This window comes from Muscardinus avellanarius (assembly GCF_963383645.1).
Source record: "Muscardinus avellanarius genome assembly, chromosome: 6".
In the NCBI taxonomy this organism is placed as follows: Eukaryota; Metazoa; Chordata; class Mammalia; order Rodentia; family Gliridae; genus Muscardinus; species Muscardinus avellanarius.
Genome location: NC_137791.1, coordinates 106,407,336 through 106,430,105, shown reverse-complemented (window position 1 = coordinate 106,430,105; position 22,770 = coordinate 106,407,336). Strand labels below are relative to the sequence as shown.

Sequence of the window (22,770 nt, the reverse complement as noted above, 5' to 3'; positions counted from 1 at the left end):
GCAAAACAACCTCTGCACGTACAAAAGTCAACAGGAGACAAGGAGAGAGCAGACAGGAAGAGACACAGAAATCCGTATTTTAGAATGATGCTATATGTAATCTGTAAAATATTTTCATTTATATATGAGGTTATATTGTTTTTCTTAAAGAAAAAGGAAAAATTAGAATTAAGACTTGAAATAAAAGGTAAGGCATGGTATAATCTCAGCACTTGGGAGGCTGAGTATCACAGGTTCAAGGACAGTCTGAGGAAGTAGTGAGATTCTCATCAACCTAGTGAGACCTTGTTTCAAAATCAAAATTAAAAAATAGGAGTTGGGTGTGATGGCGCATGCTTATAATCCCAGCATTCGGGAGGCTGAGACAGGAGGATCACGGTTTGTGGACAGCCTCAACTACTTAGTGAGGCCCTCTGCAACTTAGTGAGACCCTGTTTCAAAATAAAGAATAAAAAAACAGGGCAGGGGATGTGGCTCGGATGTCGAATGCCCTGGGTTCCATCCATCCACAGACCCGCAAAAAAAAAAAAAAAAAAAAAAAAAAAAAAGGCCTGGGGGTGTAGATCCGAGGGAGAATGCCCCTGGGTTCAATCCCCAATGCCATCAAAAAGGAAAGGAAGAGAAAGACTAAGACCATATTTTCTTGATGTCATTTTTTTTTTTTTTTAAAAAAAGAGCACTCAAGTTAAAGAGTGATTAGAAATAAAAAATCATGATCTTTTGGGGATAAAACAGCAATGATGAATCTTACTAAAACAAAAGCATTGAACAACTTTAACCAGACCATTCTTGCAAAGGCAATTTAGCATAGTAATTTCATGGTTTTAAAATACATATTTAATGACAAGCAAATAAACCGATGACCAGGGAAACAACAGTGCGTTTCCCTTCACAATGTGATATTAAAGTGCTGCCTGTGGACAATCTGTAAAGTAAAAACTGTTTGAGGTTTAATTATTTTATAAAAATTGACACCATATAACCAACACGATTATTTTCCATTCATCCAATAACTGATCTAACAATAATATAAAAATACGTAAAAAATATTCTAGATTCATAATTTTCAGATACACTAATACCCACATCACTAGTATAAATTTGATGATTAAAAAAATAAGTCTGTTTTCTTAAAAACACTTGGTTCATTTACCACTTAATATCTGATAGGTATTTGCTATCCTGAAGTACCAAAATAATCACAAATGAAAATGGCAATGTTTATACTTTAGGCTTCTTGTTAGGTGGGTCCTGAAGACTAAACTTCGGAATTTCACCAGAGGCAGCATATGGAATTCTCTTTGAGGATACCTTTTTGCCAATTGTTTCAATCTGTGGGGGGAAAAAAGATTTTAAAAAGAGAAACACAGAAATGTAAGAGCTCTATGATGTGGTGTATGATGGGGGACCTGGACGATTTTTCTCATCACAAGAAGAAAAGGCTCCTCAGGTTGGGCTGCTGAGAGGCCTGTGGCTCCAGGTCTCCTCTTTGGGTTTCTGGACCTGGTCTCCACTCTACTTTTTATCTCTGTGCCTCGACCCTCTCACGCCTGGACATGCCACACTGGATGCCTCACACAGCAGAGTGCCACGTGCCACTGTTGACTGGAGTGCCACACATGAAACAGCCAACAGACCGGACTCCTGACACACTAGTCTCGTTTCCGTTTCCCTCCACTAAACAACTTGCAGAAGCTGTGACAACAGTAGAATTCTTGAGTGTGCAGGCTGCAGTGTGAAAGGTCCCAGCTGGAATCCTGACTGACACTGCTATGCTAACTAAATTCTAGGGTTTTTCCTCCTCACTTAGAGATGGTGTTAGACCATCTACCTCAAAAGGCCTGGACTAAAGTACTTGATATTTGAGTCAGCCTTCAATAAATGACAGTCAGTTTTTATTTTGCATATTATATTTTATCATATTTTCTTTTTTTCTTGATATGTGTGGTAGTGGTTCTTGAACCCAGGGCCATTCTGCCTCTGAGCTACATCCCCCAGCCACATTTCATTTTTCATTTGGAAACAGGGTCATCTTGCTAAGTTGCTGAGCCTGACCTCCACCCGCCATCCCTCTATCTCAGCCTCCCAAATACTAGGATTAGAGGCATACACCACCAAGCCTGGCTGCATGCTATGTTTTCTATATATTCCATATATTCAATTATTTATTTATTTATTTATTTAATTTATTTATTTATTTATTTATTTATTTATTTATTTATTTATTTATTTATTTATTTATTTATTTATTTATTTATTTATTTATGTGGTACTGGAGTTCCTGGAAGCCCTTCTACCTCTGGGCTACCCTCCCACGGGCTATACTCCCAGACCTATTTTATACATTTTTATGTGGAAACAGGGTCTCTTACGCCAGCGCGGCTAGCTTCGAACCTGCGCGATCCTCCTGTCTCCGCCTCCCAAGCACGGAGTTACAAGCGTGCGCCACCACGCCGGGCCCAATTTTATCTTTAAAAAACACTACCTTTGCCGGGTGTAATCCCTGCGCTTGGGAGGCTGAGACAGGAGGATCGTGCAGGTTCGAAGCCAGCCTCAGCTGGTTTAAGAGACCCTGTCTCCAAATAAAATATAAAATAGGTCTGGGAGTATAGCCCGGAGGTAGAAGGCCCCTAGGTTCCATTCCCAGTACCACAAAAAAAAAAAAAAAAAAAACCTACCTTCTTTAAAAGTCATAATTTGATCTCCTCTCCACAGCAAAGATAAATATACTACTCTATTTTTGTCTTTTTTTTTTTTTTTTTTTGGTGGTGGTGGTACTAGGGACTGAACCCAGGGGCATTCTACCTCTAAGCTACACCTCCAACTCTTTTTATTTATTTATTTTTATTTTTTAGAGGTACTGGGGATTGAACCCAAGGGCATGATACCTCCGAGCTACACCCCAGCCCTATTTCTTAGTCCTTTTATTTATTTATTTATTTTTTGCGGGTCTGGGGATGGAACCCAGGGGCATTCTACCTATGAGCAACACCACCTGCTCTATTTTTTAATCTATATTTTGAAACCGGGTCTCACTGAGTTGCAGAGCCTCACTAAGTAGCTGAGGCTGTCCGCGAACTGTGATCCTCCAGGTCTCAGCCTCCCAAATGCTGGGAATTACAAGCGTGCGCCACCACGCCAGGTTTCAAAATCATTTTAACTATGTCTTTCTTCACGTATTTCCCCTAGATGAGTAAAACAGGAACAAGGGAAAATGTGTCTATGTCTTGGAAATAACTTCTTAAAAAGAGCATTACTGAGTTTAAGTCACAGCTGGGAAAACTAGTCACGCTGTTACTCACTAAGGAGGGGTGGAGACAGAGGATTCCCCAGGGTCCTTGAGGGCAGAGGTCACAGACAAGGCGTCACCCACCCTGCCGCAAGGAGTGTGGTGAGCGGGGAAGGAAAGCGAACGTGGCATTTCTGAAGGGACGACAGGTCTTACGGGTACTTCTGCAGACAGCTGGCGCCGAGGAGACACGCACTGCAGCTGCCAAACCCAGCCCGTCTCCGCTCTGTTGGGCACTGTGCCTCTAGTAAATTTCTTCCTCGTCCCTCACCTGCTCCAACCTTCACACCTCCCCAGCTTCCCAGGCCCCTGCCACACGTCCCTAGGGATGTGGAAAGAGGCGCCTTGTTAGTGCTGTGGGCACCGCTGGCAGAATTCAAACAGACGGAGCACACAAATGCACTGCCTGGGCAGAGGCTTCTGTCAGCTTTCTAAAGGCTCCACAGTTGGCAAACTGTGAAGGAGGAGCGAGCAGGTCCCACGGATGCTCCGCGCTCTCCATCCCAGCCTCACGCAGCACCGGCATGGAAGGCCCCTCTTTTCTCTGGGCCTTTGGTCACTGGATGGTTGCTTTACCTCCTAGGAATGACGGTGCTGCTCCAGAGGCAAAGCACTTACTCCCTCGGTCACCACCACCACCACACCCCAGCCCTGCCCCATCCTCCCAGCTTAAGAGAAGATACCAAGGGAAGGCGATCAGCTGGCAGCAGTAAGAATACCACGTGTTACTACTAGGGTGCACTCTGCGGTTTTGTTCTGTTTTGTTTTTTGGGTACTAGGGATAGAACCCAGAGGCATTCTACCTCCAAGTTACACCCCCAGCCCTCTTTTCGTTTTTAAGTTGCTGAGAACCTCAATCAGTAGCTGAGGTTGCCCTCAAACCTATGATCCTCCTTAATCAGCCTCCCAAGTACTGGGATTACAGGCATGCACCACCGGGCCTGGCAATCCATTCATGTTTTCTTTTTTCTTTCTTTTTTTTTTTTTTTTTGCAGGTATGGGGATGGAACCCAGAGGCATTCGACCTCCAAGCTACACCCCCTGCCTTATTTTTTATTCTTTATTTTGAAACAGGGTCTCACTAAGTTGTGGAGAGCCCCACTAAGTAGTAGCTGAGGCTGTCTGCGAACCACGATCCTCTGGTCTCAGCCTCCCGAATGCTGGGATTACAAGCGTGCGCCACCACGCCCAGCTTCATGTGTTTTCTTTACTTGATCATTATAGTGTGAGCTCAGGCAGGGCACATTCTCTCTATATATAATAGGGCAACTGAGGCCCTCCCAGGTACCATGTGAAGGAGACCAACACTAAAAGAACTTTGCAAACTTAGGGAGAGAGTAGAGTAGTTAGGAAAATCTTGGAGACTTCCCAGAGAACTGACATCTTGCCCTAGAGTTATAAGAAAATGTGAAAATTCTAAAACCCACAAAACAGGCTTAAAAAGAAAATGAGTAGAAGCAGGCGTGGTGGCACATGCTTTTAATTCCAGCATTTGGGAGCCTGAGACAAGAGGACTGTGGTTCATGGACAGCCTCAGCTACTTAGTGAGGCCCTCTGCAACTCAGTGAGACCCTGTTTCAAAATAAAGAATAAAAAATAGGGCAGGGGAATAGCTTGGAGGTAGAATACCCCTGGGTTCCACCCAAGGAAGGAAGGAAGGAAGGAAGGGAGGAAGGAAATGACCAAGCAAAAACAAACAAGCAAACTAAAAAACCACCCAGGTTCATGATTACCTGGAAGCCGATGGTTTGTAGTTCAGCGTGAAGCCCGTCCAGGACACGTCGCCCATCAAAGATAAAGGCGGGCTTCAGCATCTTTTTATGAATGCGTTCATAATCCAATTCCTGTAAAGATGCACCAGAGGCACCATTAGGACATGCACATGGACGCACGCTCACTCCAACTGACACTCCGCTGCGCGGGAATTTTCCTTGATGCTCTTTCCGTCACCTCACCTTAAACATGTCCCACTCGGTGCAAATAACAACCGCGTGGGCGCCGTCACATGCTTCATACGGATCCTTGGAAATGGTTACAAGCCGGGACACTAGAGAAACAGCAGCAACAAAGAAGCCAGAAACAAGACAGCAGTTACTGAAAAGATGTAGTTAACACCAGGGCTGCAGGGGAGCTGACCGTCGCACGGCCTGCGTGGGGTGATGCTCAGGCCCCCAGCCTTGCCCTGGCAGCATCTACTTGGAACCTTTGGGGCTTTGTTAGATATACTGGGGGAAATGATCAGACTAACCCACAGACGATCACTTCAAAGTTGAGGACATAATGTCTAAGAGTCTAATTTTAGAGGAATCAGATCGAATAGAGAGCCTATCAATGATATAAATGGTAAAAATGGAATAAACAAAGGTTTCTGAGAACAATATAGGTCTGTACTCCAGATGATTTCTGAGACTCAAAGCCTTACCTTGGTCATCCTCTGAGACACCTGGGTGAGAAAGATCCACAACTATTTGTTCCCTGGGTACTTTCGGATCATATATATGGAGGTGGGCGCCTTCATCCATCAAATATTTGCTAATATATATACTGGAGGATTCTCTGAAGGGAAAAAAAATCAGCATTGCTTTAAATGTCATTTTATTTAAATAGGAAATTTAAGATACAAGTGAGATCTATTTCTTTATGCTGGCTGAGTTGTGAGGATATGTTTATTTTTACTCCTTTTTTGGTGGTACTGGGGATTGAACTCAAGGGCATTCTACTTCTGAGCTATATCCCCAGCCCTATTTTATTTTTATTTTCATTTTTTAAATTTTTTTGCGGCACTGGAGATGGAACCCAGGGGCTTTCTACCTCTGAGCTACAACTCCAGCCCTGTTTTTTATTCTTTATTTTGAAACAGGGTCTCACTGAGTTGCAAAGGGCCTCAATAAATAGCTGAGGCTGTCTGTGAAGCATGATCCTCCTGTCTCAGCCTCCCAAATACTGGGATTACAAGCGTGCTCCCCCATGCCCAGCTTTATTTTTATTTTTAAACAGGGTCTTAGTAGGTTGAAGAGAATCTTACTTCTTGCTGAGGCTAGCCTTGAACCTGAGATCCTCCTGTCTCAGCCTCCCCATTATTGGGATTACAGTAATACTCCATAACACCTGGCTCTTTTCCTTTATACTTTGTACACAGATACACTTATATTTTACCCACCAATCAGAACACTGTGAGATATAGTTAACATACTCTCGAGTATGTTTTTGGTTTTTTTTGTGGTGCTGGGGATTGAACACAGGGTCTCATGCCAGCCAGGGAAGCCCGCTATCCTTTAGCTACATTCCCATTCCTGAAATGTTTTAAAGAACTGATACCTTGTATCACCAGTGTCCTTTTTGAATGCAAACCCCAAAATAGCTATCTTCTTATCAGTCACTGTATTAAACAGACTGTCTATGATCCTGGAAGCAAACCTCCTCCTCTGGTAGTCATTCATGTCTATGACCTGAAAGTTTTGAACAATTGTGCAATATTAGTTAAAAGAAATGCAGCCTATGACAAACATTAAACAGAGTTTATGGTGAGTTCTATTGTATAAATGTAAGGCGTATATATTAACAGAAGGCAAAGATTGACCAGTTTGGTGTCTATAGATTTTATATATGTGTGTGGTGGTGGGACTGAACCCAGGGTATTCTACTTCTAAACTACATCCTAGCCCTATTCCCCCCCACCCCCGTATTGGGGGTGGAACCCAGGGGCATCCTACTGCCGAGCTACACACCCAGTCCTATTTTTTATTTATTTTATTTTATTTTTTGCGGGTCTGGGGATGGAACCCAGGGGCATTTGACCTCCGAGCTACACCCCCTGCCCTATTTTTTTATTCTTTATTTTGAAACCGGGTCTCACTGAGTTGTAGAGGGCCTCAGTAAGTAGCTGAGGCTGTCCGCGAACCGTGATCCTCCAGGTCTCAGCCTCCCGAATGCTGGGATTACAAGTGTGCGCCACCACGCCCAGCTCTATTCTTTATTTTTGAAACAGGGTCTCACTGAGTTGCAAAGGGCCTCACTAAGCAGTTAAGGCTGTCCACAAACCCAGATCCTCTTGTTTCAGCTTTCCAAATGCTGGGATTACAAGCATGCATCACCATACCCAGCTAAAAATTTCTTTTTTCTTTTTTTTTTTACAGGTCTGGGGATGGAACCCAGGGGCATTTGACCTCCAAGCTACACCCCCTACCCTATTTTTTATTCTTTATTTTGAAACTGGGTCTAACTGAGTTGCAGAGGGCCTCACTACGTAGCTGAGGCTGTCTGCAAACCACGATCCTCCAGGTCTCAGCTTTCTGAATGCTGGGATTACAAGCGTGAGCCACCATGCCTGGCTCCAGCTAAAAATTTCTATCATGGTTAATTTATTTTATCTTATACTTGGGATTGAACCCAGAGGCATTCTACCTCCAAGTTATACCCCAACCCGATTTTTATTTCTTATTTGGAAACCGGGTCTCACAGAAGGCCTCGCTAAGTTACCAAGGCTAGCTTTGAACTTGTGATCCTCCCGTCTTAGCCTCACAAGTATTCATGATTATTGAAAAAGACTAATTAAAAACACAGGTGCCCAATACATAAATATAAAATAAGTAAATTGAGTTCTTGGAATAGATTTCCTCAAAAACATTTCAAAAAAGATGACAGAACCTAACAAAAGTTACAGACTACAAAAATTAATACCTGCTGCCAATAACGAGCTACTTCAGGCAAATTCAGAGCCTCACAGAGATAAACCAAATTCAGAACATCTTTTTGGAAGCAGCTCCCACCAAAACCTAAGGAAAATTAAAAAGGTAAGAATCAAAAATGGGATAATGTAACTGTGTTTGTGTGTGTGTGTGCGTGTGTGTTTTACTGGGGATAGAACACAGGGGCATTCTACCTCCAAGCTACCCCCAGCCCTATTTTATTTTTATTTTGAAGGGTCTCACTAGGTTGATGAAAGTCTCACTACTCACTGAGGCTGTCCTTGAACCTGCAATCTTTCTGCCTCAGCCTCCCAAGTACTGGGATTACAGGCATGTGCCATCACACTGACAAATTCTTTACTATGTCAGGGGGCCTGTACTAAGATTTTTGTGTATGTCTGTGTGGTGCTGAAGACTGAACCCAGGGCGTATGAACTACCTCCAAGCTATACTCTAGCCCTATTTATTTATTTATTCATACATTCATTTATTCTTTTTTTGTGTGTGTGTGGTACTGGGGATGAACCCCAGAGGGCATTCTACACCTCCAAGCTACACCCCCAGCCTTATTTTTTATTTTATTTATTTATTTATTTTTTTGGGTGGTACTGGGATTCCTGGAAACTGTTCTACCTCTGGGCTACACTCCCAGACCTATTTTATATATATATATATATATATATATATATATATATATATATATATATATATATATATATATTTTTTTTTTTTTTTTTTTTTTGGAAACAGGGTCTCTTAAGCCAGCGAGGCTGTCTTCGAATCTGCATGATCCTCCTGTCTCTGCCTCCAAAGCGCAGGGATTACGAGCGTGCGCCACCATGCCTGGCTTTTATTCTTTATTTTGAAACAGGGTCTCACTAAGTTCCAGAGGGCCTCACTAAGTAGCAAAGGCTGGTCAAGAACCTGTGATCCTCCTGTGTCAGCCTCCTAAGTACTGGGATTATAAGTATGCACCACCATGCCCCACTCTATTTTTTATTTGGAAACATGATCTCACTAGGTTGCTGAGCTCAAACCAGTAATTCTCCTTGTCTCAGCCTCTCACATACTAGGGTTACAGGCATGAGCCACCACACTTGGCCTTTACTAAGATTTTTAATAATAAAATTTAGATATTAGAAAATTTATAAGTATATAGCCAGGCATGGTAGCGCATGCTTGTGATCCCAGTACTTGGGAGGCTGAGATAGAAGGATCACAAGTTAGCAGCCAGCCTCACCTACTTAGTAAGCAACTTAGTGAGACCCTCCCTGTTTCAAAGTAAAGAATAAAAAATTGGGCTGGAGGTGTAGCTAGGAGGCAGAATGCCCCTACCAGGTTCAATACCCAATACTAAAAAAAGATAATAATAAGTTCATAAATTATGAAATTTACAGGTAACTTATCAGCCTTTTTTTTTTTTTTTTTGGTACTAGGTATTGAACATGGAAGCATTCTTCCTCTGAGCTACATTTCCATCTCTTTTCATTTTTTATTTTGAAATGGGGTCTTGCAGCCAGGCATGGTGGTGCATGCTTGTAATCCGTCTTTGAGAGGCTGAGACAGAAGGGTCACAGGTTTAGGACAGCCTCAGTAACTAGTGAGTCTCATCAACCTAGCGAGACCCTGTTTCAAAATAAAAATAAAATAGGGCTGGGGATGTCGCTCGTAGGTGGAATGCCCTGAGTTCCATCCCTAGAACTGAAAGATAGATAGATAGATAGATAGATAGATAGATAGAATGAGAACTAGCTGGGGGCGGGTGTGAGTCAGAGGTAGAATGCCCTTGGGTTCAATCTCCAGTACTGAAAAAAAAAGCCTCCTTTAAAGTTAGAAATGTAGCTAAATAAACCCACTTACTGTAGAGGACCATTTTAACCTACCAACACTAGCTTTTAGAAACTTGTTTCCAATTCTCTGGTCCATTCCAATGGCTGTTGCTACCTCTTCCACATCAGCTCCGGTTGCTTCACACAGGGCACTTATGGAATTAATGCTGCTGATTCTTTGGGCAAGAAAAGCATTTGCTGCCTTTAAAAAAAAAAGGAGGGAAAAGTATGATGAGTGGAAACAGCAATCTTTAAAATTTAATATCATATTATTAAGAAAAAAGAGTTAATAGGAGGGAAAGAGTGATTTTAAAAATGTACTGTTTTTTGGGTATGGTGGTGCACACTTGTAATCCCAGCATTTGGGAGGCTGAAACAGGAGGATCGTGGTTCACAGCCAGCCTCAGCTACTTAGTGAGACCTTTTTAAACTCAGTGAGACCGTTTCAAAGTAAAGAATTAAAAAAAAAAAAAATAGGGCTGGTGTGTAGCTCAGAGGTAGAATGCCCCTAAATTCCATCCCCAGTCCTGGAAAAAAAAATACTATTTTAGTGTACCATCCATGTTATATTTGTTTACAATTATATAATATTCCAGATTTTTTTTCCCAGAACTGAGGATAGAACCCAGGGGCATCTATCCAAATTATACCTCCAGCCCTATTTTTATTCCTTATTTTGAAACGGTCTCACAAAGTTGTGGAGGGCCTCACTAAGTAGCTGAGTCTGTTTGTGAAGTGATCCTCCTGTCTCAGCCTCTTCAAGTACTAGGATTACAAGTGTGCGCCACCATGCCCAGCTTGAATTTTCCAGAATATTTTATACTCTGATACCTAATCCCCCTTATGAAAATTATTTCATAATTAGAATGTGCAAGAATATTATTTTCAAAAGAATAGACTCTCAGCCAGGCGTGGTGGCGCACGCTTGTAATCCCAGCATTCGGGAGGCTGAGACTGAAGGATCATGGTTCACAGACAGCCTCAGCTACTCAGTGAGGCTCTCTGCAACTTAGTGAGACCCTGTTTCAAAATAAAGAATAAAAAATAGGGCAGGGGGTGTAGCTTGGAGGTACAATGCCCCTGGGTTCCATCCTCAGTCCTGCAAAAAAAAAAAAGAATAGCCTCTCTTTAAGAAAGTATCTGTTGCTTATCAGATTTAAGATAAACAATGGCTTTAAATTTAATGGAAAGTAAGCTTGGCAGGATGGTTCCTGTCTGTACTTTCGGCTATCTGGGAGGCTGAGATAGGAGGATCACCTGAACCCAGGAGTGGAGACCAGCCTGGCAATGTAGCAGGAGTGTCTCAGAACAACACTTAATAGAGAGTTGAGAGCTAGGCACTTACCAGCTTGGAAAGCTCTGAGGACCAAGTGTTAGTGGTGAGGATCTTTTCTCTGGGAACCCAGTGCTCATACACAGCGCACAGTGCCTGCACGGCTCTCTGACCCTCTGGGGTCTCATCCCCTCCAATCAGCACTCTATCTGGATTCTTGAGGTCCTTGATGGCCGTTCCTTCTGCCAAGAACTCAGGGTTGGACAGCACCTAGGATCCCAACACAAAGGAAAGTTTTAAGTTAATTATGGGCAGTTATAAGCCAACAACATTTACACAAGAAGAACCAGATTCCGATGCTTCACTTTCTTGTACCTGTAAGTTCAAGTTGGGTTTTGTGTTCGCATCAAATATGCGGCGAATACTTTCTGCTGCCCGCACTGGGACTGTGCTTTTCTCCGTCACAATTTTGTACCCGTTGGAGTTTTGCACAATGCGTCTAGCACAAGCTTCAATATACTTCAGGTCTGCTGCCCGGCCTTTCCCCATTCCATAGGTTTTTGTTGGTGTGTTCACCTGGTGAAAGCACATGGAATAAAAAAAAAAACTGGGTACCTGTGAGATATTCAGTGATTGTAGGGATATTCCCCAGACTACCAACTAGTAGTCAAGGGGGATGTTAACTACCACGAGTTGTCATCACGTGACCTTCACCCTCCATTACTTCCATGGAAATAATATATTTTATAAACAGAATCACCAGCTGGGCAAACTTATAATCCAAGCAACTTGGGAGGTTGAGGCAGGAGGACTGTAAGCTAAGGCCAGGCTTGGCAACTTGGTGAGACTGTCGCAAAAGAAAAAAGAAGCTGGGCGTGGTGACACACGCTTGTAATCCCAGCATTTGGGAGGCTGAGACAGGAGGATCCGGGTTTGCAGAGAGCCTCAGCTACTTAGTGAGGTTTTTCTACAACTCAGTGAGACCCTGTTTCAAAATAAAGAATGAGGCTGGGCGTGGTGGCGCACGCTTGTAATCCTCGCACTTGGGAGGCGGAGACAGGAGGATCGAGCTGGTTCGGAGCCAGCCTCGCTGGCTTAAGAGACTCTGTTTCCACCTAAAAACGTTAAAAAATAGGTCTGGGAGTGTAGCCTGTGGGAGTGTATCCCGGAGGTAGAAGGGCTTCCAGGAACCCCAGTACCACCAAAAAAAAAAAAAAAAAAAAGAATGAAATATAGGACTGAAGGTATAGTTCAAAAGTAGAATTCCCCTGGTTTACATCCCCAATACCACCAAAAAAGTAAAGAAAACAAAAAGAAAAAACAGATCCAGGTGTGGTGGCACACACTTGTAATCCCAGTACTTGGGAGGCTGAGATAGGAGGATGGCCAGCCTCAGCAACTTAGTGAGGCTCTCTGGAACTCAGTGAGACCTTGTTTCTAAATGAGAAATATAATCAGGCTCAGAGGTATAATGCTCCTGGGTTCATTCCACATTCCCACAAAAAAAAAAAGGAAAAAGAGCTGGCAGTGTGGCTGAGTAGTATAATACCCTGGTTTCAATCCCTAGTAACAACAACAACAACAACAAGCCATGCACAGTAGGTCAAAATTTGAAGACTGAGTAGAAGTGTGAACAGCAGGGAGAGACAGTTGTTCACTTTAGGAGACCTCAGAGACACAGAAGGCAGGGTGCCAGGGAGCAGCGAGGGGCAAAAATGGCCTATGGGGTAAGGCGGACCCCACTGGAGCCGGGAGATAGCAGACCACCTCCCCAGGTGAAGCACCTCTGAGGTAACAGTTAAAAACTGAGTCTTACAAAATGATTCCTCTCCTGAATTTGCTTGAAAATTAACCTGGGGCACAACAAAAGGGGACGTACAAGGGAAACAAGACCGGCCACGATGACTGTCGATAGTGGAGAATGCGTAAATGAAGGGCTATGCTCTGATCTTTATTTTTTGCATACATTTGATATTGATCCAGAGAATAAAGGGAACTACAATGCTGACTATGAGTAATAAATTCACCTAACAGACACACAAATAGCTTAGAAAGATTCAGGGCAGTTCAGTCTGGCTCAGCAAAGAAGCAAGTGTAAAATCAGTTCTTTGTGCCAGACCACCCAAAGTTAGGACTCCCAGCTGAGAGCAGATTTTTTTTTTTTTTTTTTTTTTTTTTTTTTGGTGGTACTGAGGGTGGAACCCAGGGGCTTCTTACCTCTGGGGCTATACTCCCAGAACTGTTTTATATTTTATTTTGAAACAGGATCTCACTAAGTTGTTGAGAGCCTAAGTAGCTGAAGCTCTCTTCAAACATGCGCGATCCTCCTGTCTCAGCCTCCCAAGCACAGGGATTACAAGCGTGCGCCACCACGCCCGACAACGGCTCAGAATATTTTTAAATGTCCTTTCTAGCCAGACATGGTAGTGCAACACCTGTATTCCCAGTACCTGGAAAGCTGAGACAGGAGGATCACAGGAGCCTTAGCAACTTAGTGAGAATTTGTTTCCAAATAATAAAATAAAAAGGGCTGGGGATGTAGCTTGGAGGTAGAATGACCCTGGATTCAATCCACAATACCATATGTGAATAAATATATGTCCTTTTAACAGATTCTCCTTCCAGGCTCTGGGCATCCAAAAGATGGACAAAGGTAACTTCTTTAATTTATATCCAAGAACCCAATTACTCTAAAATATTTCTCTCTTTTTTTTTTTGGGGGGGGGTGGTACTGGGGATCCTGGAAGCCCTTCTACCTCCAACTACACTCCCAGACCTATTTTTACATTTTTTGGAAACAGGGTCTCCTAAGCCAGTGCGCGTGGCTGGCTTCGAACCTGCGTGATCCTCCTGTCTCTGCCTCCCAAGTGCGGGGATTACAAGCGTGCGCCACCACACCCGGCTCTCTTTTTTTAAATATATCTATTCTAGCCGGGCGTGGTGGCACACGTTTGTAATCCCAGTGAGTCTAAGACAGGAGGATCACACAGGTTCAAAGACAGCCTCAGCTACTTAATATATCTGCTCTAATTTTGAGTGCTTAATATAAAGGATGGTTAAGTGAGTCATATATGCTACACCAGTTTCTCTGAACTGATAAAAAGAAGGCTACTTGCAGCTGGTCATGGTGGCGTACATCTATAATCCAAGAATTTGAGACAAGAGGATTGTAGGTTTGAGGCCAGACTCTGCAACTTAGCAAGACCCTGTATCCAAATAAAAAGGGCTGGCGGTGTAGCTCGGAGTTAGAATGACCCTGGATTTAGCCTCCAGTGCCACACACACACACACACACACACACACACACACACACAAAAAAAAAAAAAAAAAAAAAAAAAAGAGGAGGAGGACACAGTGGTGTCCGTGGCAGCAGCTATGTCTTCATTACAACATTTTTCTGGAGTTCATATGTCCTCACAGTACTGCTTTTATCTCACCAGTAAAGGAAAAAAAAAAAACCAAAAAAACCCATTTTCAATTATTTATAATCATTAACTATATATGTAATCAGTTCAACAGCATACCCCTCTGGATCTATGGTATTGCTTTACTTTATCTCATGGTACACTGTCAAATCCCTTACAGCAGCCGGGCATGGTGCCGCAGGCTTGTAATCCCAGGACTTGGGAGGCTGAGACAGGAGGATCACAGGTTTGCAGCCAGCCTCAGCAACTTAGTGAGACTGTTTCAAAATAAAATAATAAGATATAGCTGGAGGTAACTCAGGGGTAGAATACCCCTAGGTTCAATTCCAGTACCACCGGGGGAAAAATTCCATACTGCTGACTTTCTTTTTATTCCCTAAAACCATAAAGGTCTGACTTGCGTCATAAAGTACCATAGCTCATCTACCAAGTGGCGTTACCTATAACAGATGCAGAATATGTGAGTAGCTGGTTACTAGGACAGCAAGAAATAAGTTGCCTTGGTTCAAATACTGGACTAAAGTTTAATCCCAGAGTTGATTCGATTTTTCCTATTATAAGGTACAACACTTACACCACATTATGAGTTGAGGTGTCTGTTGATAACCTGATCAACTAGCCAACATATGCCAAATTCCAAGTAGTCAACTTCAAAGGACTCTTGGGACAGAGTTCATTTAGAGGGCCGATGCCTGTAGGTTTGCAAACGGATGCTCTTTCCCTTCTCTGACAACCAGTGGAAACAAGAAATGATGGCGTATACTAACATACGTGCTGACACCTTATCAGCATTTCTTGTTCTAAAGCTCAAAACTTTCTGTCTTTACTTATTCAATGATTTCTTTCTTTTTTTTTTTTTTTTTTGTGGTACTAGGGGTGGAACCCAGAGGCTTTCTACCTCCAGGCTATACTCCCAGACCTTTTTTTATATTTTATTTGGAAACAGAGTCTCACTAAGTTGCTTAAAGCCCCACTAAGTAGCTGAGGCTGGCTTAGAACCCGTGTGATCCTCCTGTCTCAGCCTCCCAAGCGCGGGAATTACAAGCGTGCGCCACCACGCCTGGCTTATTATTCAATGATTTCGAATGATATACCTGACCAGATGATCACAGGGTTTGACTGACAAATGACAACCGAAATTCAATAGGACATCTCACCTCACAACACAGTGTTGTAGCTTTAACAGAAATGAAACTTTTTTTTTTAGAGAAGAATATATTAGAATTCACACAGCAAAGGAAAATACTTACAGAAATAAACACCAGATCAGCTTCTGAGATGGCATCATCAATATTGGTAGAAAAAAATAGATTTTTTCCTCGACAGGATTCTACCACTTCCTTTAGTCCTGGCTAGGAAGAAAAAAGAAAGGGAGCTGTATATAATATACAGTTTACCAGTCATACAAGATGACCTAATAGTATAGAATTATATTTGTTAAAGTCGAAGGTTCATTGGGCATCATGGTGGTGCACACCCATAATCCTAGTACTTGGGAGACTGAGGTAGGAAGATGGCAGGATTGAAGCCATCCTTAGCAACTTGGTGAAACCCTGATTTTTATTTTAGCTTTTTTTTTTTTTCCCCCCAGTACTGAGGATGGAACCCAGGGGCATTCTTCCTCCAAGAGACACCCCCAGCCCTATTATTTATTCTTTTATTTCAAACAGGGTCTCACTGAATTGCAAAGGGCCTAAGTAGCTGAGGCTGTCTGCAAACCTCAATCCTCCAGTTTCAGCCTCCCAAATTCTGGGATTACAAGTGTGAGCCACCACATCCGGCCTCTGTTTCTTATTTTAAAAATAATAATAATAAGCCAGGCGTGGTGGCACACACTTGCAATCCTAGCATTTGGATGGCTGAGGACAGGAGGATCATGGTTTGCAGACAGCCTCAGCTACTTAGGCCCTTTGCAGTTCAGTGAGACCCTGTTTCAAAATAAAGAAAAATATACAGGGTTGGAGGTGTAGCTCGGAGGTTGAATTCCCTTGGTTTCCACGCCCAGTACTGCAAATAATAATAATAATAATAATAATAATAATAATAATAATAATAACAACAACAACAACAACAACAACAACAACAACAATAATGGGGCTTGAGGTGTAATTCAGTGGTAGAATACACCTGGGTTCAATCCTTAGCACAAAAAAAGAAAAGAAGAAAAGAAAAGAAAAGGGGTTGTAGCCAGACATGGTGGCATATGCTTGTAACACCAGAATTTGGAGGCTGAGACAAGACTGTAGATTTGAGGTCAGCCTCAGCAACTAGGTAAGATACTCAGTAACTTACTGAGACTCTGTTTCAAAGTAAAAAATAAAATAGGGCTGGTAATGTAACCTGGAGGCACAAAGCTCCTGGATTCAATCATTAGTACACACACAGAAAAAAGAGGAGGAAGGTTATATTATAATTGAAAGGTCGGATTTGCTCTAAAATAACACCTTTACAGAAAAGCCAAGCACCATACATGAAATGTCCTAAGTGTACACTGCATGTTATCACAAGTAAAGCAAAATCAAGCCTGTACAATCAGAGCAGGGCTCTAAAATACTTTGTCATTGTTTACCATGCGCCTATTTCATAAGAGTTAACTATTAACTCTTGAGTATCATCTCAATTTTCAGAAAAATAAAAGGTCTTCTGTGCTCTCAGATAAACATGATTTTGCACTGTCATTATGAATGTAGACTTTTATACCCCACAACTCGGGTCAATTAGTTGTGAAAATCAATACTGACTCTAATTTTTGTATATATAAGCTGCACTGTAACAAAAACTTACAGAACATTTTTATTTTCTATGTGATTTAATGAGGAATGTATTCATGTTAAGAATACTGGCCAGGAGTGGTGGCGTACAGCTGTAATCTCAGCACTTGGGAGGCTGAGACAGGAGACTGCAGGTTCAAGACCAGCTGGAGTAAAGCCGGGAGACTCACAGCAAGCAACCCAGTGAGACCCCATTTCAAAATAAAAAGGACTGGGAGAGTAGCTCAGAGGCTGAATCCCCATGAGTTCAATCCCAGTAGCACATGCACACTCATGTGCGTGTGCACACACAAATAAAAATAATAATAAATAAATATTTGTACAATGCCACAATACTTTTTGTGTGTGTGTGTGTGTGCATGTGTGGTACTGGGGGTGAAACCCAGGGGCTATTCTAAATCTGGGCTATACTCCCAGACCTATTTTATATTGTATTTGGAAACAGGGTCTAAGTAGCTGAGAGCCTCACTAAGTAGCTAAGGCTGGCTTCAAACCTGTTCGATCCTCCTGTTTCAGCCTCCCAAATGCTGAAATTATACAAGCATGCACCACCACCAGGCCCAGCTCGTAACAATTTTTTTTTTTTTTAGGAGTTTGGGGATGAAACCCAGGGGCATTTCACCTCCGAGCTACACTCTCTGCCCTATTTTTTTATTCTTTATTTTGAAACAGGGTCTCACTAAGTTGCAGAGGGCCTCACTAAGTAGCTGAGGCTGTCCGAAAACCAAGATCCTCCGGTTTCAGCCTCCCGAATGCTAGTATTACAAGCATGCGCCACCACACCTGGCTAAGTATTTTTTAAAAAAGAAAAGAAATATTGCCAGGTGTGGTGGCGCATATTTGTAATCCCAGCACTTAGGAGGCTGAGACAGGAGATCACACAGGTTCGAAGTCAGCCTCAGCTACTTAATGAGGCTCTCAGCAACTCAGTAAGACCCTGTTTCCAAATAAAATAGAAAATTGGTCTGGGAGTGTAGCCCAGAGGTAGAAAGCCCCTGGGTTCCACAAAAAAAAAAAAAAAAAAAAAAGAAAAAGAAATATTAAATAGCCAGGTATGGTGGTGCACACTTGTAATCCCAGTAGTTGGGAGGCTGAGACAGGAGGATCACAGATTCATGGCCAGCCTTAGTTACTTAGGCCCTCTGAAACTTAGTGAGATCCTGTTTCAAAATAAAGACTAAAAATTAGGGCTGGAGTTGTATCTCGGAGGTAGAATGCTCCTGATTTCAATTCCCAGTACAACAACAAAAAAAAAAAAGAAAGAAAAAAGAAAGAAAAAGAAAAAAAGAAAGAAAAAAGAAACTTGTTCTATATATACATAGTTGTCCTATACATCTATCAATTCATATGAAATAAAGAATACAGAAAAAATGCACTATAAAACCCTAAAGGGGTTTGGGGTTCAATTAGCAAAATCCACCAAAAATTTCTCAGGATGAACAAACCAGTTTCTTCAACCAATAAACTGAAAAGAAAAAAGGAGTGGGTGAAGGATAGAAAGGAGAATTAAATTCTGGTGGGCTTAAAAGACACAGCCAGCAGTGGTGGTGCATGCTTGTGACCCCAGTACCTGGGAGGCTGAGACAGGAGGATCGCAGTTCCAAGCCAGCCTCGAGAATTTAGCAAGACTCTCAGCAACCTGAGACCTGAGACCCCATTTCCAAATACGAAATAAAGTCAGGCGTGGGGGCGCACGCTTGTAATCACCACGCTGGGGAGGCAGAGACAGGAGGATGGCACAGGTTCGAAGCCAGCCTCGCTGGCTTAAGAGACCCTGTTTCCAAATAAAAAATAGGTCTGGGAGTGTAGCCTGGAGGTAGTAGGGTTCCATCCCCAGTACCACAAAAAAAAAAATATATATATATATGAAATAAAATTGGAGCCGGATGTGGTAGTGCACACTTGTAATCCCACCATTCAGGAGGCTGAGACAGGAGAATCGAGGTTCCTAGACAACCTCAGCTAGTGAGGTCCTTTGCAACCCAGTGAGACTCTGTTTCAAAATAAAGAAGAAAGCCAGGGGTGGCAGCACACTCTTGTAATCCCAGTACTTTGAAGGCTGAGATAGGAGGATAGTGCAGGTTGGGAGCCAACTTTAGCTACTTGGTGAGGCTCTCAGCAACTTAGTGAGACCTTGTTTCCAAGTAAAATACAAAATAGGTTGGGGATGTAGCCCAAAGGTAGAAAGCCTCTGGGTTCCATCCTCAGTCACACACACACACACACACACACAAACACACACAAGAAAAAGAATAAAAAATAGGATTGGATGTGTAGCTCAGAGAGAATGTCCCTAGATTCCATCCCAAGTACTACACACAAAATAAATAAATAAATAAATAAAATTGGGTTAGGGAGTGTAGTTTGGAAGTGTAACTTCCAGACTGCACCTGGGTTCAATCCCTAGTACCAAAAAAAAAAAAAAAGATATGTAAGTGATGTAAATGTACTGTAAAGTATGTTATGTATAACAATTGTTCATCTGCTTGTTTTCTTTGGTGCTGGGACTGGACCCATGGCCTCAGGGGACACTAAGCTCATCATGATCTACCACTGCGTTATGTCACCAGTCCCAAGAATTGTTTTTTGTTTTTTGTACTGAAATTGAACCCAAGGGCATTCTGCCTCTGAGCTACACCCCAGCCTTTTTCATTATTTAATTTTTATTTTATTTATTTATTTTTGCGGTACTGGGGATGGAACTCAAGGGCATTCTGCCTCCAAGATATACTTCTGGTCCTATTTTTAGTCTTTTTTATTTTTTGAAACGGTCTCACTGAGTTTGCAAAGGGCCTTGCTAAGTAGCTGAGGCTGCCCACAAACCGTGATCCTCGGGTCTCCACCTCCAATGCTGGGATTACAAACGTGCACCACCACGCCCGGCCTTATATTTTATTTATTTTTATTTATTTATTTATTTTTGCAGGTCTGGGGATGGAACCCAAGGGAATTTGACCTCTGAGCTACACCCCCTGCCCTATTTTTTATTTTTTATTTTGAAACAGGGTCTCACTAAATTGCGGAGGGCCTCACTAAGTAGCTGAGGCTGTCTGCAAACCGCGATCCTCCGGTCTCAGCCTCCCGAATGCTGGGATTACAAGCATGCCACCACGCCTGGCTCTATTTTTTATTTTGAAATAGGGTCTTACTAAGTTGCTAAGGGTCTTGCCTTGAATCTGCAATTCTCCTGTTTCAGCATCCTAAGTACTGGGATTATAGATATGTACCACCACACCTGGCTGATTATCCCATAATTTACTTTATTGCTGATTAACATTTAGTTGTTTTCCACGTCTCTTATGGCACATACATATTCATTTCTGTTGGATATAGGTAGAAAAGTGGACTTGCTGGGTCATAAACATTTTCAGCTTTGGTAGTTGCTGTCAGTTCTGCAAAGTGGCTGTACCAATTTATATTCTCATCAGCAGTTTATAAAATTCCAATCATTCTACATCCTTGCCAATACTTGGTATTGTCAGTAATATTAATGTTAACCATTCTGATGGATATCTTTTATTTTTAAGATTATTCTGCTAGCATAATTAATTACTGAATGTTTGGATATAAATGTGATTTACAGGGTTTCAGGTGATTTCTATCCCTTTTATGAATATCAGAATTATAAAACTCTTTATGAAGTTGTCTTTCTAAAATACATTTTAGCTTGGGAGGCTGAGACAGGAGGATCACTCAGGTTCGAAGCCAGCCTCAGCTGGCTTAAGAGACCCTGTTTCCAAATAAAATATAAAATAGGTCTGGGAGTGTAGCCTGAAGGTAGAGAGCCCCTGGGTTCTATCCCCAGTACCACCAAAAAATAAAAAATAAAAAAATAATAAAATGCATTTTAGCCAGGTGTAGTGGCTCACGCTTGTAATCCCCGCGCTTGGGAGGCTGAGACAGGAAAATCGCGCAGGTTCGAAGGCAGCCTCAGCTACTTAGTGAGGATCTCAGCAACTTAGTGAGACCCTGTTTCCAAATAAAATATAAAATAGGCTGAATTTGTGTCTCTCTCAGAGGCCAGAATGAGGAATATGAGAGACAGGTGGAGAAAATGAAGAACATAATTCCATTTAATCAGATGACCATCAAGGACTTGAACCAAGCCTTCCCAGAAACCAAATTAGATAAGAAGTATCCCTATTGGCCTCACCAACCGATTGAGATTTTGTAAAACTCATCCCGAAGAAAGGTCTGGCTCTTGTATTACAGACTCTGGACATTAAAAAATAAAAACAATTATATAGTTCAAAAAATGAATAAATAAAAATAAAAATAAAATAGGGCTGGGTTCAATCCCCAGAACCACACACACACACACAAAAGAAAAAAAATAGTACATAAGTTATTTAACAAAGATAGTAAAAAAACAAAGAAGCTAAGAACAAAGAGTTGTTTAATATATTTACCTCATAAATCGGAAGGGTAGGAGAATTCCAGGCGTTGATTCTTGATTCATTGACATCAACCACCGTTACCCTGATTTCGGGGCACATCTGAGCAATGACACTACATGTGGGTCCTCCGACATAGCCCGCTCCGATGCAACAGATCTTCTTAATCTGGAACATGACTGTACTAGAAGAGAAACAGTTAAAATGATCGGGTACTGAAAACAGAAACTTTCAAGAAGTCACACTGCACATTCATCACGTTTTCTTTTTTTGGTACAGGGGATTGAACCAAGGGCATCCTACTTCTGAGCTCTACCCCAGGCCTTTTTAATTTTTGTTTTGAAACAGGTCTCATTAGGTTGCTGAGAGGCTTGCTAGATTACTAAGAGTCTCGCTACTTTGCTGGTGTACAAAGATGAGTTTTAAAACAGGTTTAGGCTAACACCATAGGTATTAGTATGAGTGCCACAGTCTAGAATGGGCCTCTGAGATCATACTGCCTGCCCAGGTATGAATGTGCCTCTAAACAGCCTGTTTTGAGAGACCTGAATCCCCAGCACAATTGTGTGGGAGATGCTTCCTTCACAAGGGCTCCACCCTCACGTATGGATTAGTGTCTATTATAAAAGGGTTTAAGGTTTTGAGTTTGATCTCTTGCTCTGTGCCCTTCCGCCAGAGAATGACACAGCAAAAAGCCCTCACGATCTGCCTGTGGTCGGCCTATATCCCTTCGTCTTCAGAAGCCTGAGCCAAGAAAGTTCTATTCATTATAAATTACCTCCTCAGGTATTGTAACAGCAGCAGAAAACAAACTAAGATACTCCCTACATACTTAATATGGCTTATGAGGTCTTTAGGTAAAAAACTGAAATCTATTTTGATTTTAAATGGAAACCATAACATGGTTAATGAAAGTAACTGCTATGGTTACTAAAGCTGTAACATAGATTTTGAAAGGTTTGGAATACCATTAGGTGTGCTGATTCACACTAAATAAAAATTACAAGGAACTAGCCAGGTATGGAGGCACACTCCTGTAATCCCAGTACTTGGGAGGCTAAGACAGGAGAATCACAGGTTTGTTTGTTTGTTTGTTTATTT

At 42.1% G+C, this 22,770-nt stretch overlaps 1 protein-coding gene across 2 annotated transcripts; it reads right to left on the bottom strand.

The window, feature by feature from the left end:
• Positions 1 to 1,221: 1,221 nt before the first annotated feature.
• On the bottom strand, positions 1,222 to 21,846 carry UGDH (UDP-glucose 6-dehydrogenase; the record flags this gene model as incomplete). Of its 2 annotated transcripts, XM_080697661.1 has the most annotated exons (11): positions 1,222 to 1,332; positions 5,023 to 5,133; positions 5,245 to 5,336; positions 5,712 to 5,845; positions 6,608 to 6,738; positions 7,970 to 8,064; positions 9,861 to 10,008; positions 11,152 to 11,349; positions 11,455 to 11,655; positions 15,755 to 15,856; positions 21,685 to 21,846. In XM_080697661.1, the coding sequence occupies 11 exons, from the start codon at positions 21,844 to 21,846 to the stop codon at positions 1,222 to 1,224; spliced, it is 1,485 nt and encodes a 494-aa protein (XP_080553787.1). The 2 variants fall into 2 exon arrangements, with proteins under 2 accessions (XP_080553787.1, XP_080553788.1); XM_080697662.1 differs by lacking the exon at positions 11,455 to 11,655.
• Between the last annotated feature and the right edge of the window lie 924 nt (positions 21,847 to 22,770).